This window comes from Varanus komodoensis, unplaced genomic scaffold, assembly GCF_004798865.1.
Source record: "Varanus komodoensis strain SLA01 unplaced genomic scaffold, ASM479886v1 scaffold20_1, whole genome shotgun sequence".
NCBI classification, from domain to species: domain Eukaryota; kingdom Metazoa; phylum Chordata; class Lepidosauria; order Squamata; family Varanidae; genus Varanus; species Varanus komodoensis.
In genome coordinates this window covers 2,693,034-2,706,482 of record NW_025335587.1, presented here as the reverse complement: position 1 = coordinate 2,706,482, position 13,449 = coordinate 2,693,034, and the positions used below count along the sequence as shown (strand labels likewise).

The following is a 13,449-nucleotide window of genomic DNA, read 5'->3' as shown; positions in this document are numbered from 1 at the left end:
TCATAAAAATTATTTAAAACAACAACACATAATTATCCTTTCTCCCACTCCACCATGTGGAGACAGTGTAAGAAGATGCAATGAGTTTTCTTGAAAGCTTCATCACAATGAAGCTCAGTTTTAATTAATGAGGACGGTTGGGGAATTTTACCAAACACACTTTGGTATTACACTGCTGGCTAGTTGTCATGTAAAAGTAGACCGTGCAGGAGTTAAGGCCCTGGAATAGTTTTCCATTTTAGCTATTCCTTTTGAAAAAGAAAACTGAACATTAATTGTCCTCCATTTTATAGCTATTAGTTTATGATGCTGTTGATATGTAGCTTTTATGTTTTTGTATTGCTTTTGGGCCCATATCTATGGGTGAAGGAAGGCAGCCTAGAAAATTGTAAAATTGTTAAATAATCATAGTTTATTCTTTGTATCATAAGTGTAATGACAAATGTAATGAGACTCTAATAACAAATTCTGAGCACTGGACAAATTTATATTTATCTGAAATATTGTAGGCTGCCTTTTAGTTGCAAATCCTCCAAAGGCAGCCTCCAACATATGCATTCTTTTATATAGAAACACAATAAATTTATAAAACCATAAAACACAATAATAACAATGCTTAATTGCTAGTAAGAAACATCAATATCACTGAAAGAGAATAGCATATTACTCAGTAAAAATAAGATCGAATAATTACAGCTAAACCTACATCATATATACGATACTCCTGCTCAAACAAACAAACACTGAAAGCCATAGTAAACAAGTAGGTCTTTAGAGTTCATTTAAAGGCTTGTAATGATGGAGCCTTACATACCTCTTTTGTAACAGTGTTCCATAAATATGGGGCCACAACTGAGAAGGGTCTTGTCCTTGGGTCCATCAGTGCAACTGGCATCAGAGACAGGGACACAAATAAGACTTCAGCTACTGATCTCAACATGCAGGCAATCTGATATAGATGAAGATGGTTCTTAGATAACTTGATCCCAAATCATTCAGAGCTGTAAAGGTAAGCGCCAATACCTTAAACTGGCAAACATGTGTAACTGGCACAGTAAATGCATTATATGATCTGACTCCTTAGCCTCCTGTGTTTTGCATCAGTTTAAGCTTCTCCACCAATTCAATGTTTGAAAAGCTACATAAAGCAAGGAAGAAAGGAACCAAAAACAAGGACAAAAACCTCTGTCTGCAAACAGGAAAGCTGAATGCCAACAGACAACACGCTGAAATTTATCTTTTGACACTTCCTTCTGAGTCAACTTCTCTTACTTTCTGCTTCCTATTGATCTTTGGATGGTGACTTTTGACCCCTAATTGCTTTGCACCCTGACCCAAGTGGCATCAGAAACAGCTTTTTAAAAAGGACCTTTTTAAAAGGAGAAAGACTAATGGAAAGAGGAGAATAACTGCTGGGGGAAAGGGGCAAGAAAAGCAGGAGGGTAGAGACAGATAAGATAATTCAGAGTAAATATTTTCAAACAGAAGGAATTAAAAATGAATTTAGTCTCATGTTGCAAATAAGACCCAAAATGCTTACCCTTTAAAAATGGAAAAATAAAGTCTAGCAGCAACTTTATTTCTTCATTCTGTCTTGCATTTTTGTATTGTCTTTTTCATCTTCACAGTATACCCCTAAGGATATTTATTCATTGTGTTCAACATGTAAATGAGTTAAGGTTTGCAGCTGTAGACAATATCTTGCCTAACCTGACTAAAACAGTATTATAAGTACTCACAATCTCATGGTTTCTCTCTCTCTTCTAAATAGAATCCCTAGAACCCACGTGTTCTGTAATACAATCCTACATAAATGACCCCTCACCACTCCATTTGTCTGTTGTATTGATCTGTTTGTTTTCCAATGCTGCCGCAAATGCCCTTAAACAACAAGTCTTCAGGGGCAGGGCGTGTGATATTTGAAAGATGCCATCCAGTTATACATTGCAGTTTAAATCCTGTTATTTCATTGATGATAATCTTAAAATAATGCCCTATCTCCAAACTACATAAAGTTGTCTAACTATCAGCTTGATCTTGTTCTCAATTGAAGGAAGAAGATATTAAGGGACTTGAATATTTTGTTCCTGTCTTTTCCTACATTCTGCCTGCCTATCCTAACAAGCAGGTAGCTGGCATTATTCTAGAAAATTCCTTCACCTAATATTTGCAGTTTTCTACAAAGCTTCTGGTCATTGAATGATTTATTTAGATTGACTATTTTTATACGTATTTCCAAAACTGAAATACTGTAGAAAAATTTCCTAACTCAGGGAAATTTGTAGGTAATCAGATGCTTTATAATTGCTATATCTGTGTTCATCATAGAACAATATACAATAGAAGAGCGGCATACTACTTTAAAAATAGAACAGTATACTACTTTAAAATGTAGAAAAGTACAATAAAATTCATACCCAAAAAGTCATAACAAGTACAGAAATTATTTAAATTAAAATGCTTAGTTGTCTTGGCCTGAGACTGAAAATATTGTGAGTTAGACGCCAGACTTGAAGAAGTCATTTTGAAGCAGGGGTGCTGTCCCAGAAAAAGTTTTCATTTTTCAGTGCTTAGCACACCTCTTAATAAGGAAGACACTTGGAATGAGTAGGGCCTTGGCATGAAATACTAAGCATAGGCAAGCTAGTATGAGAACAGGAACAAGAATTTGGCTGTTTTTCCATTTAGAATTTTACAGGCAAGTATCTCCACTATTAATAGGCCCGGAAACAAGTAGGTAATCACTACAGGTTTATCATCATCATCATCTTCATCTGGATTGGAGTGATATGAGCCAGCTCAGTAGTACGTGTTACAGTTTGCTGAGTTCTGTAGTATATAAACTGGACAGTTGTGCTTCAGACACTGTTCTCCGTTTGTGGAACCAAGCCTTATTTCTTTAATGCACATGGAAAAAGGAGGAGAACTCATTTACTTGCACATGCATTTTCAACATCACTGGCTCCTTCTGTCTACAGAGGACTCAGTAACCCTGCTAGTTCTAACACTGCTTCTGATTGGTGAAGCACGGATTGTTGTGTTTTGTGAACCAACTGCATTAACAAACCATGTTAAGGCTTAACAGTTAAGCACTATCAGCTGCCAAAGAGAACATATGATTTGTTGTTGGGTTGTGAACTTTGGCTTCTTCGCGGTTAACAAAGTATAATTTGTTAGTGCAGCTGGGTTGAAGCAAACCCGTACTTCAGCTATAGTCTACAGTTCAACAATGACAACCCACACTCAACCTGTTTTTAACCCTAGTATGGATTGTATGTGTGTTGTGTGAACCCAGCCAATATGTTTGTACAAAGATGATCAAACATGATCTATAGTTTCTTGCTGTTTTGGCCAATGCACATCAGGTCTCACTGAACCTCCAGGCTCAGCTAACATTTTTCATTCTGTGTAAAATGTTCCAATTGCTTGTACTGTGTATAAGTACATTTTTAAAATGGCAGATTTTTAAAAAGATCATTCATTGCTTTACAGGGAGAGCTCCATCCATCTATCCTTCTTTCTTTCCTTTCTTTATTTCTTTCAGTAGTGACTGTGGTTAGAGAGGACTGACATTGGCCTCTTTTCAGAACCCATTTTTCAATATAGCCTCAGCAGTTTGTTTAACCAAACATCACCCTCGTACATTTTACACACCTCCCCCAAGCTGAGGCCTGTCTCTAACAACTAGTGTATTCTGCAACGAGTTGCTCAACAGATGTCATTCTAGCTGAATAATGAGGCAGAATACTTGTGCGTTGGCTAACGTTAGTCGAACTTTGATCACTTTTGTTCAGCACATCAGTCTGGCATTGTGCTTTATACCAACATAACACTATAACCGGAGCATGCCTTTCAGGCTTAGAATAGCAAAGGAATGTTATTGAAATCAGTGCAGTTACAGATCAGTGAATGGAAGAAGGAGAATACTGTTTATTTCATAATGCTGTTGTGTTGTACTTTGGAATTAGAAAAGAATGTAAGGAATCCAAGTACAGATTTTAGTTATTTTTATTTCACAGGCCTTTGCTGGGGGTCAGGGAGAATTTTTACTTTATTTACCTCATGAAGCTGGTTTAGTATATAACATGAGATAGATAACACGTTTGATTTTGAAACTGTAGAATCTTTTAAAGTTATTGAAATAAGGTTTATTTCTGTGATGAAAGGACTCTGAGATCCTAGAAGGACATTTTATGTATTTATTACATTTCAATAGTTCCCATTAGCCAAAGCTCTGTTGGCATCATGACTTATTTCTAGACTCATCAAGAATGATTTTGAAATCTCTAGATAATATTATAGTATTTTCCTACCCAGAAATGACTATTCATAGGTGGATCCTCTCTTGTCTACTGGTGTGGAATACAAATATCCTATATGTGAAATTCAAATCAGATCATGTATGATTATAACTAGGTTGTATGTCCCTAGACAGCCAAGCTGAGACCTTGGGACTGTAAAGTACATATATTTTCATCCTGTGTGCATATATTAGGGTACCTGCACATCTGCTATGTGCACATGCCAGGGGAGGTATACAGTAACCTTTTCACTCCAACTTTTTACATCATAGAAATATCTGCTGGAAATGGGATATCATTTCATTCACGCTGATATGGACTTAACTAAATGCACACTTCCTGAATTAATATACTAACTGCTGTTGTTATATGCCATCAACATTGTCTCCAACTTAAGGTGACCCTATGAGTGAATGCAAAAGATCATGTCCTTGACAGTCCTGCTCAGCTCTTATAAGCTCAAGTCTGTCACTTTCTCTTCTATTTTTTCTTCTCAAAATTTTGTGATGTAGTTCTTCTAAGCAAAAATGTATACAGAAATGCGGATATTAGTGCACATAAAATGTGTATTTTCAGGAGCATATAAAAGGTATAAGAGGAAACTGCATACAGATTTGTATGTACTTGGCGCCAGGCGTACCTCTCTGGGGAGTACATTCCAGAGTCTGGGCGCCACAGCAGAGAAGGCCAACTCTGAGTTGATGACCTTTTTACCTCTCTTAGAGAGGGTTCCCGGAGTAGGGCTTCTCCCATAGATCTTAAGGGGCGTGAGGGCATATAAAGAAGGAGACGTTCCTTCAGGTATCCTGGTCCCAAGCCGTTTAGGGCTTTATAGGTCAAAGCTAGCACCTTGAATTGGGACTGGACTTCAACTGGAAGCCAGTGGAGCTGGTGGAGGACCGGCGTTATGTGAGAGTAACGGCCAGTCCCCGTCAGCAGCCTGGCAGCATTATTCTGTACCTGTTGCAGTATCTGGACCATTTTCAAGGGCAGTCCCATGTAGAGCGCATTGCAGTAATCCAGGCTGTATATTAGGAGCAATGTGCGCAAAAATATGAATTAAATGCCTCAAACTGATCTAAAAACAGAATGGAAAAATGAAGTTTGGAAAAATGGGAAACATGGAAACTGCACTTAACTTATTTCATCTTTCTTGTTGCCTTGGAGCATATTTAGAGAGTGTACATAGTACAAGGTGGTTACTAAAATACAATAACTTCCATGAGGGTAGCATGTTAGCCTATTGCAGCAAATATGTTGAATTGTGAACTGTGGCTTGATTGAGGTTCTTTCATTCAATGGGGTGAAGGGCTTTTTAGTGCATGAATGGATGACATCTTTCGCTGTGTATACCAAATTCATTCATCAGGAAGATGAGAGCAGGATCCCAGTCCTCCAACTAACCACAATGCCAGTGGCCATTTCAGCTTCACCCCAATGTTGGTCTAAACTGAGTTAGCAAGCAAGCTTTGTATCCCTCATTGCATTAAATGAGGCCCTTTCAGAGCAAATAGTGCCAACTTACTCATGATTAATACCTTGAGCAGTCCAAACAGTATCTTTGACTTCAACAGAACAACCCAATCACATTTTTCCCCACAAGAACAGGCTTAAACTTTTCTCCCTGCATGGAAGTTAATCTCCTCAACAAACCTGTACTCTGTATCATTGCCTGAGGCTATTCTACTGAATGTTATGATACCCTTTTGAGCAATAGCAAAATAGAAAAACTGTTCCCTGCTGAAAGTGCTACTGGTTTCTTCAGGTATTTCACAGCTGTGTGCTTGCAGCCTCCATTTTGAATAGGCAACCTCTATCCGGGAATTGTTATGTGAACTCAGTCAGTGTGTGTTAAGCAACCCTTTCATAATGTATGGTTTGTTCTAGGCTGTTTAATTTTCACATAACTCACAGTCACCATATTCAAATGGCATAACAGTCCCTGAGTGAAATTTGGATATGCAATTTGATGCCTATGGGAAGTGCAGTTCCTTGTGGATTATCATCTGAAACTGAGTGTGAGCTGACTGTGCTGTTTGGTTCACATGTTGCCTATTGCTACTTTGAGGTCTTCAGCAGATTGAGGAAATCTGGTTCTTGGGCAAGATGTGAAAATCTCCCACCCTTATTTTAAATTCTAGAGTACCTTTTTTGGGGGTGGTGGGTGAATGATTTGAAAAAAGAATGTATACAAATTTTCCTTCCCAATTAAACAGTTTAATTGAAGGTACAAAACCTTTATTTTAGTTTCTGTTTTCTGTTCAGGATTATCCTACTTGTCTTATGTTGTCTTATTATATGGCCTCTTGGGACCAAGTTGGTAGTAAAAATGGTGATGAAAGGATGCTTTCTAAAATGATACTAACTTCAGAACATGAAATACTTAGCAATGACTATAATGCCTATTGTTGGGAAATCCAAGCAGAATTCCAGGCCTGAAATGTGGCTTTCCCAGCCTCTCAGTCCCATTGCATCTCCTGTTTCACCTCACAAGCTGCCCTTGAGAGTTGGAGAATTCTTTGAAAATGTGTGATATGATGGGAAATTGTAGTGGGAGGTGTGAAACAGTGAAAATTGGGGGATGCTTTGCATAAACCCCAGCACTTTCTGCTTACATTAGGCACTTTGTATCCAAAACTGTCCAGAGTGGGATTCTTCCCCATTCCCCATTTTATCTTCAAAACCAATCTAGACAAAATGTTTCTAACTATAGCCTTTAGGGAGTTAAAGCTGACCAGCTAGGCTGGTTTTGTTATGCAAAAGAAATGATTAGGGAAAAATCCATTAAATTAGGGAGCCAGCTAATTAGGGTAAGAGATAATTCCAAACTGAAACCTGCTCTTTTCAACCAAATGGAGTTAGCTCCACCCTCAAGGAGCTTCCTATTGTTTATAAAACAGGTAGTTGGAACACCAGAAGCCAAAAAGTTTGCCTACCTTTTTGAATTAGTGTCAGATGATGGGGTTTAATATGTTACATCCCATTTTCTCTGGCCCAGTCTGTTTAACTGGGTCTCCCCCACAACCAGAGATGGACTGGTTCTTACGAGCCACTGGGCCTTGGAACTTCAGTGAAGAAGTGCTTACCCCTCCTTTACTCCCAATTCAGGTTCTGAAGTAACCATCTTGAAATGAACAATTTTAAGGCCAGTCATTGCATCTTCCAAAATACTTAAGTAGTTCTTGTTGGTGTAGCATTTGACTTGGCTATAGAGTATTTTATTTATTTAGAATATTTATTTATGTAGAACATTTTTATCCCATCCTATACAATCCAATTGTCCCATGACGGCTTACAATAAATAAACATAATGTTTGAATTCTAGTTTCCAGTATGATAATTTGTTTTGATCAGTCTTAGTTCCACTTACATAAAACAGTAGCATCTGAATTGATGACCATACTTGTTCTGAATTAAAATAAGTTGCACATTTAAAATGACTGAATAGAAGAAACATAGTAACTAATAAACAGTGCATAGTAACAACTGTAGTATATTTAGCTTAACAGAGTTATTTTGAGCTTAAATGAAATGATCATTTGCACATTTTGAATGACTATAAATAATACATAGTAATAAGAGTCATATATATTAAACCATTTTTGGTTGTTTTGCAGGTTAAGCGAAACGTTTATGACCTGACTAGTATCCCTGTTCGTCATCAGTTGTGGGAAGGCTGGCCTGCTACTGCTACAGATGACTCAGTAAGTCCCAGAGTTGCCTATAAACACTGTCTTGTTTTTCTAGCATGTATGTATGGCTTTGCTATCAATCTTGATTGAAAGCTATTATTATACTCATTTTGACAAGTACTAAATAAACACAAAATGCATTTATTTAATAACATGTTTAGTATTGGTCAGTTGAAATAACTATATGTACATCAGAGCAGTGAATTTGATGGAGGGCCCCAAAATTGGCTGTGCCTCAAAATATGTAGCTCCTGAGTTCAAATATACCAATAAAACAAGCAGGAGAAAAAGCTGCAGCGAGTTCAGCTTCAGCCTTTGTCTAGTGGAAAATAATAGCTTACTTGTTTTGTCATTTAATTACTGAAAACATAGGTTCCAGGTACGGTTGGACTGTTGTTTAGTAACTTTTGGAGTTGACAGTGGGATCACATAGTACTATGACTTTATTCCCCATTCAGGAGGGACAAATTTATTCAAAGAACATTTGAGCGCATGATTAAGTACTACATGAAATATTTAAGGCTGCAATTTGGGGGAGTTTTAAGTGAAACTTATTTCCAAGTAATCATGAGTAGTATTTCTGTAGTCCATTAATCCATGTGATGGGAAGGAAATAGGACAGAGGAAAGCTCCCATTCCTTGGTTACAGAAGTAAAATGAAAAAGCTTTGCTATATGTGTTATATATGTGTGTGTGTGTGCTGATGATCCACTTTGAAAATCCTGCCTGGATTAGGGCCATCATTCAAAAATTATAATCACATTGTACCTTCTGAAAAGCTTGAGATGTTTTTCTGCAGTGTGTTATTTTCTCCATGTTATAGATTTCAAGAGCAAAGAATTTTTGTTCATAGCAGCACATTTAGCAGAGTTGTGCCATACTGTCAAATTTAGGGGAAGTAACTAGTCCTTATGTTGAAAGTAGCGTTGAAGCTATAGATAAAAACAAACACAGACAAGGTTAATTGCAACCTCTGAAATATATTGGTTTGCTGTCATCGGTTGCTAGTTGAGGTTAGGCCAGAACGGATTTGAGAACCCATGATTTCTAATCCAAATGCCAGCAGCTGTTTGGAAAACAGCCAGTTAGTCAAAAAGGGAAAAACCTTCCTGTAGGATAGGATGTCCACCATGGATAAAATACAAGAATCTGTTTAAAACTCTGCTTTAACAAGTGACAATGTTGCAGGTGATATGTTCTTTCTTTCATTTCTTTTCAAATCTAATCAAACTGGTGATTGTTAAGTCATCTGCTTTTGAAGCAGATGAATCCAGAAAGCTCCCGGCTTGGAACTACTGCAGCTGAGACCTGTCAGCTGTGTAAACACTTCTGAACGTGTTACTCCCAAAAATATAATTAATTTCTATCTGAAATTAGAGCCTCCAACTTAATATTTATGAAGATTTAATGTTAGCAGCAACAGTCTGAATCCTTTCCTTTCCTTTTCCTTTTAGGTAATTTGCTCATAAAGTCAATCTTTGTGCCACTTTCCAGTATCAGTGTCAAACTATATATTTTTTTCCTATACCTCTCTTCTTGGTAATAAGCAAAATTTTTGACAAAAAGCGGTCTCAGTGTTACTACCCAAGAACAGCAGTGTAACTTCTAATAATGAAAGAATTAAAAAGAACCCAGCTAAAATACTTTACATTTCATGCAGCACAAGAAATACTTTGTAATACCACAGAAGGTTATTTTTTTCAGTGTATTTCTCCTTAATCTGTTTCTTTGCAAATAGAGCAACTAAATATACTCCCAGTAATTAGATTCTTATGTAATTGTGTCACCTATGGACCTGATCAGCTTCAGTCTTCTGCGTTACCAAAAATGCACCTAAGCCTTTTAACAGTGTTAATGCACCTCCTTTTAGAGTGATGGCATGTTCTTTCCTTGTAGTTTTAAGTCTAACGAAGTAGGGGATACTGTATGAGATGTCAATAACTCTTTCAAATCATCCCTTCTTTGCACACTTACACAAAGAAAATGTTATCTAAAACTATCAGTGGGGGAATGTTTTCATGCTGTGTCAGTTTAACTGTGAGAAAAGAGGAGCTTGCAAGTTTGCTAAGATGTCATTTTACACTTTTAAAATGACATTTTTTCTGTTTCTACAGAGCATGAATAATGCTAGCACTGGGAATTTATAATTGCTTCATCTAATTAAAATACAAACAGAAAGCATAATTTCCATTTCTTACTTCAGTTTTTAGATGAGCTACTCTCTGTTATCTGTCCTGAAATAATACCTCCTTGAGGATTAAAAGATTCCATTTGCCATACTCCATCTTTTTGACAGTCAACATGATCTTATAAATTAGAAAGAGAAGCTTGAGGTGGGTGGGAAATCAATAGCTGAGATATTGTGGGTAAGTTGTCTTAGCAGTTTTTAAAAATTTAAATGAATATATTAGTGAACTTCACAGAAAATCCATTGTAGTTTTCTTGGATTTTTAAAAATTAAAAGGAATTTTATTTTTACTTTTATGGTTGAAAATACACACATTAATTTAGGCTTCCATAAAAGACCACAAATTGTAGGGTCTGTGTGTACTTTATCTTTTGCTCCTGTCTGTTTCTGGAATGTTTTTATTTTATGTTTGACTGAAAATGAAGTGATTCCTTGGCTGAGCATTTTTATATTTCTGTTTATGAAATGGTCTTATATAGTGAAATGGTCTTATATAGTGCAAGGGGAAGTTGCTGTGCTAAACTTAATCATTTTTCAAAGATGCATATAATAATGTTTATGGAGAAACTGATACATGCTGTCTTCCTTTTTACATGCTGCTCTGTTGGATAAGGAATAGAATTTTATGCCTTGTGTATGTTGCTTAGAAGACCAATTAGTTTCGTTTTCCGCTCCATTTCTAGACATGAGGCTGTGAATCAGTGTGTGTGTGTGTGTGTTTGTGCACGCGCGCGTGCGTGCAGAAGTCTCCAACTGGCTGTGGTAGTTATGAGGCTGATGATGACATCACTGCAATCACCTGCCTATTTGCTATCATTGCCAGTGTTGGATTTCTTTTGGCAGTAACTTCCTTTTCCTTCTCTCTGCTTCCTAAAGAGGACAAGGACTGCCAAGAGGAGAATAAGCAGTTTGTAGCAGAGGTGCTGTTGCTGAACACTGTCAGAGCCCGCAGCAGTCAGCTGAAGGCTTTTGTACATCCTGGGGCTGATTCATAGGATATTTTGTGACGCACCCCATAATTACAACAGGATCTTCTATCACACCTTAGGATTTTAATTCAGAAGTGGCTAAAGACTGGACTGAAATGTAGATTTCTGGAACTGATATTACATAGGCAAACAGGATTCAGTTCAGCTTTTCACATGCCATTTGACTTCAGTCATATTCAGTATGTTTTTGTTGTCATCAAGCTATTTCCATGTTGTACATGGCATATGCCTGTGCCTACATATATGAAAGAACTCTGGAACTTGGCTAATGCTTGTTTTACATGTATAATAAATGGTTTGATGAATAGGAGATAGGAGATTCAGTGATTACAGTCATTATTCAGAGCTTGGGTTCCAGATGTAGATTTGCTTCAAGAGTTCAACTTTGTATAGTTGCAAATAATATTTGGAACTATACAGTTCATAGCCCATAGAAATTTCCCTGTGGCCTTGTGCACATGTTGGAGCAATCTGTATCCATAGGTAGAATAGTATGTCTGCAGGCTTCTTCTGTTCCTGCAGTTTTCTAGATCAGGGCAAACATATTGCTTTGTGTATATTTGGAGAATACTCTAGTTAAACAACCTTTACATTAATGTCTCCATGATAACTGCTTACATAATTGCCACTTTATAAGCTATTCAATACATTTGAATGTTCAATCTACAGGTGTTGAAGATTCTGGGTTCATCACATATTTACCTGCTGTCAGAAGAAATCATAAAGGGAGTAAATGAATAAAATATGGCAAAAGCCCCCCCCCCCTTTCACTTTTGAAACAAAGCTTATATAAAACTGTGTAATTTTAACAAATTTTATAATATCTATCCTTCCTTACTCTTTGGTTACTCTACAATTTATTCGCTTAAGATCCTTCTCTTTGAAGTTATTCACTCTGCTAGGACAAGAACACTAAAAGAGCCCTGCTGAATTAGATCAAAAGCCTATCTAGTCTAGCATCCTGTTTCCCACAGTGACCAACCAGGCGCCCAGGGGAAATCAGCAAGGGCAATAGCCCTCTGTTGATGTCATTTTTCACCAATAGGTATTCAGAGGCATGCTGTGTCTGATTCTGAATGCTGTATATGGCAATAATGACTAGTAGTCATTGATATTCTTATTTCCCATGGATTTGTTTAGTCCCCTCTTAAAACCATCAGAGTTGGTGCCCATCAGCACCACATCTTGTGAAACAAATTTCATAGTTTAGCTATGTTCCATGTGTAGAAATACTTTATTTTGTCTGTTGTTCATTTATAAAAATTACATGTGTGAAGTCCTGCTGCCTTCAGAGATAGGAGGGTAATTTATTTATTTATTGAATACATAAAATAAATTTTGCCCTTCCTTTCTTCTAAGGTGGAACTTAAAGTGAAATCCACAGGTTCCTGCTTGACTAACTTTCCCTGATCTGAACTTTAACTTCCACACTTTCTGTCCATTGGACCATTGGCCGTGCTATTTTGGTTGACAAGAGTTGAAGTCCAAAATAACCAAGCTTATGCCAGCCTACCATCTGAACACCAGCCTGATCTATACTTGCTTAGCTCCAAAAAGTGTTTATATTATATGTGTTTTGATCATTGCCTTTCAGCATGAATATAAGAAAGCTCCACTTGGAAATGAAAGAATGGGACTGCTTGCATTATCAAAGAGGAAGAAAGAATCCATGGTAACTCATTTCTTCTGCTGCATGTGCTGGGAGGACTTGCATAATTTACTCTTGCTGGTGCAGCACCCCAGAGCTCTACAACAGTCCATGGCTTCTAGGTGGTTTGTTAATCATGGCAACAGGCCATCATCACCAGGTTTATATGACATGGCAGACCATGCTGGTAAGGGTGATTATGCAAATCCCCTTGGTACATGCAATGAGGGAAATAAGCCCCTATGACTTATTTCTTCCATCTGTGATCATGTGAGCACAGTTTCAGCCTGTCTAACAGAACACTCTCTCCCAGATTGTCAGACAGCATCCACATCACCCAGAAGAAGCCCCAGTTAGCAAATGAAAAATTAATTTGCTGTCATTTCCATTTGGTCATTTTTCTTTTGGAAGATCTTCTTGGGTAATAATACTCTTCTAGCCTTCGTGCACGTTCAAATATGGAAATTGCAATGGCTTGACCAATGGCCATTCTAGTTACTTCATGGAGGTTTTGAATGTCTTCTGCTGTCCCACATTTGGTGGTGCAAATGTGCAGCTCACAAATATGGATATACATGGGAAACATTCTGAGAACCATTCAGAGGTAAGGTAACTGTTTCCTTTCTAATCT

General features: G+C 37.3%; 1 protein-coding gene across 2 annotated transcripts in view; it reads left to right on the top strand.

The window, feature by feature from the left end:
- The window catches only part of FAF1 (Fas associated factor 1), a 238,966-nt gene that overhangs the window by 105,193 nt on the left and 120,324 nt on the right, over nt 1–13,449 (top strand). For both annotated transcript variants that reach the window (XM_044429854.1, XM_044429853.1), the window contains exon 8: nt 7,919–8,005. In XM_044429854.1, coding sequence (XP_044285789.1) covers nt 7,919–8,005 — 87 coding nt within the window. The remainder of the gene's footprint in view (nt 1–7,918; nt 8,006–13,449) is intronic.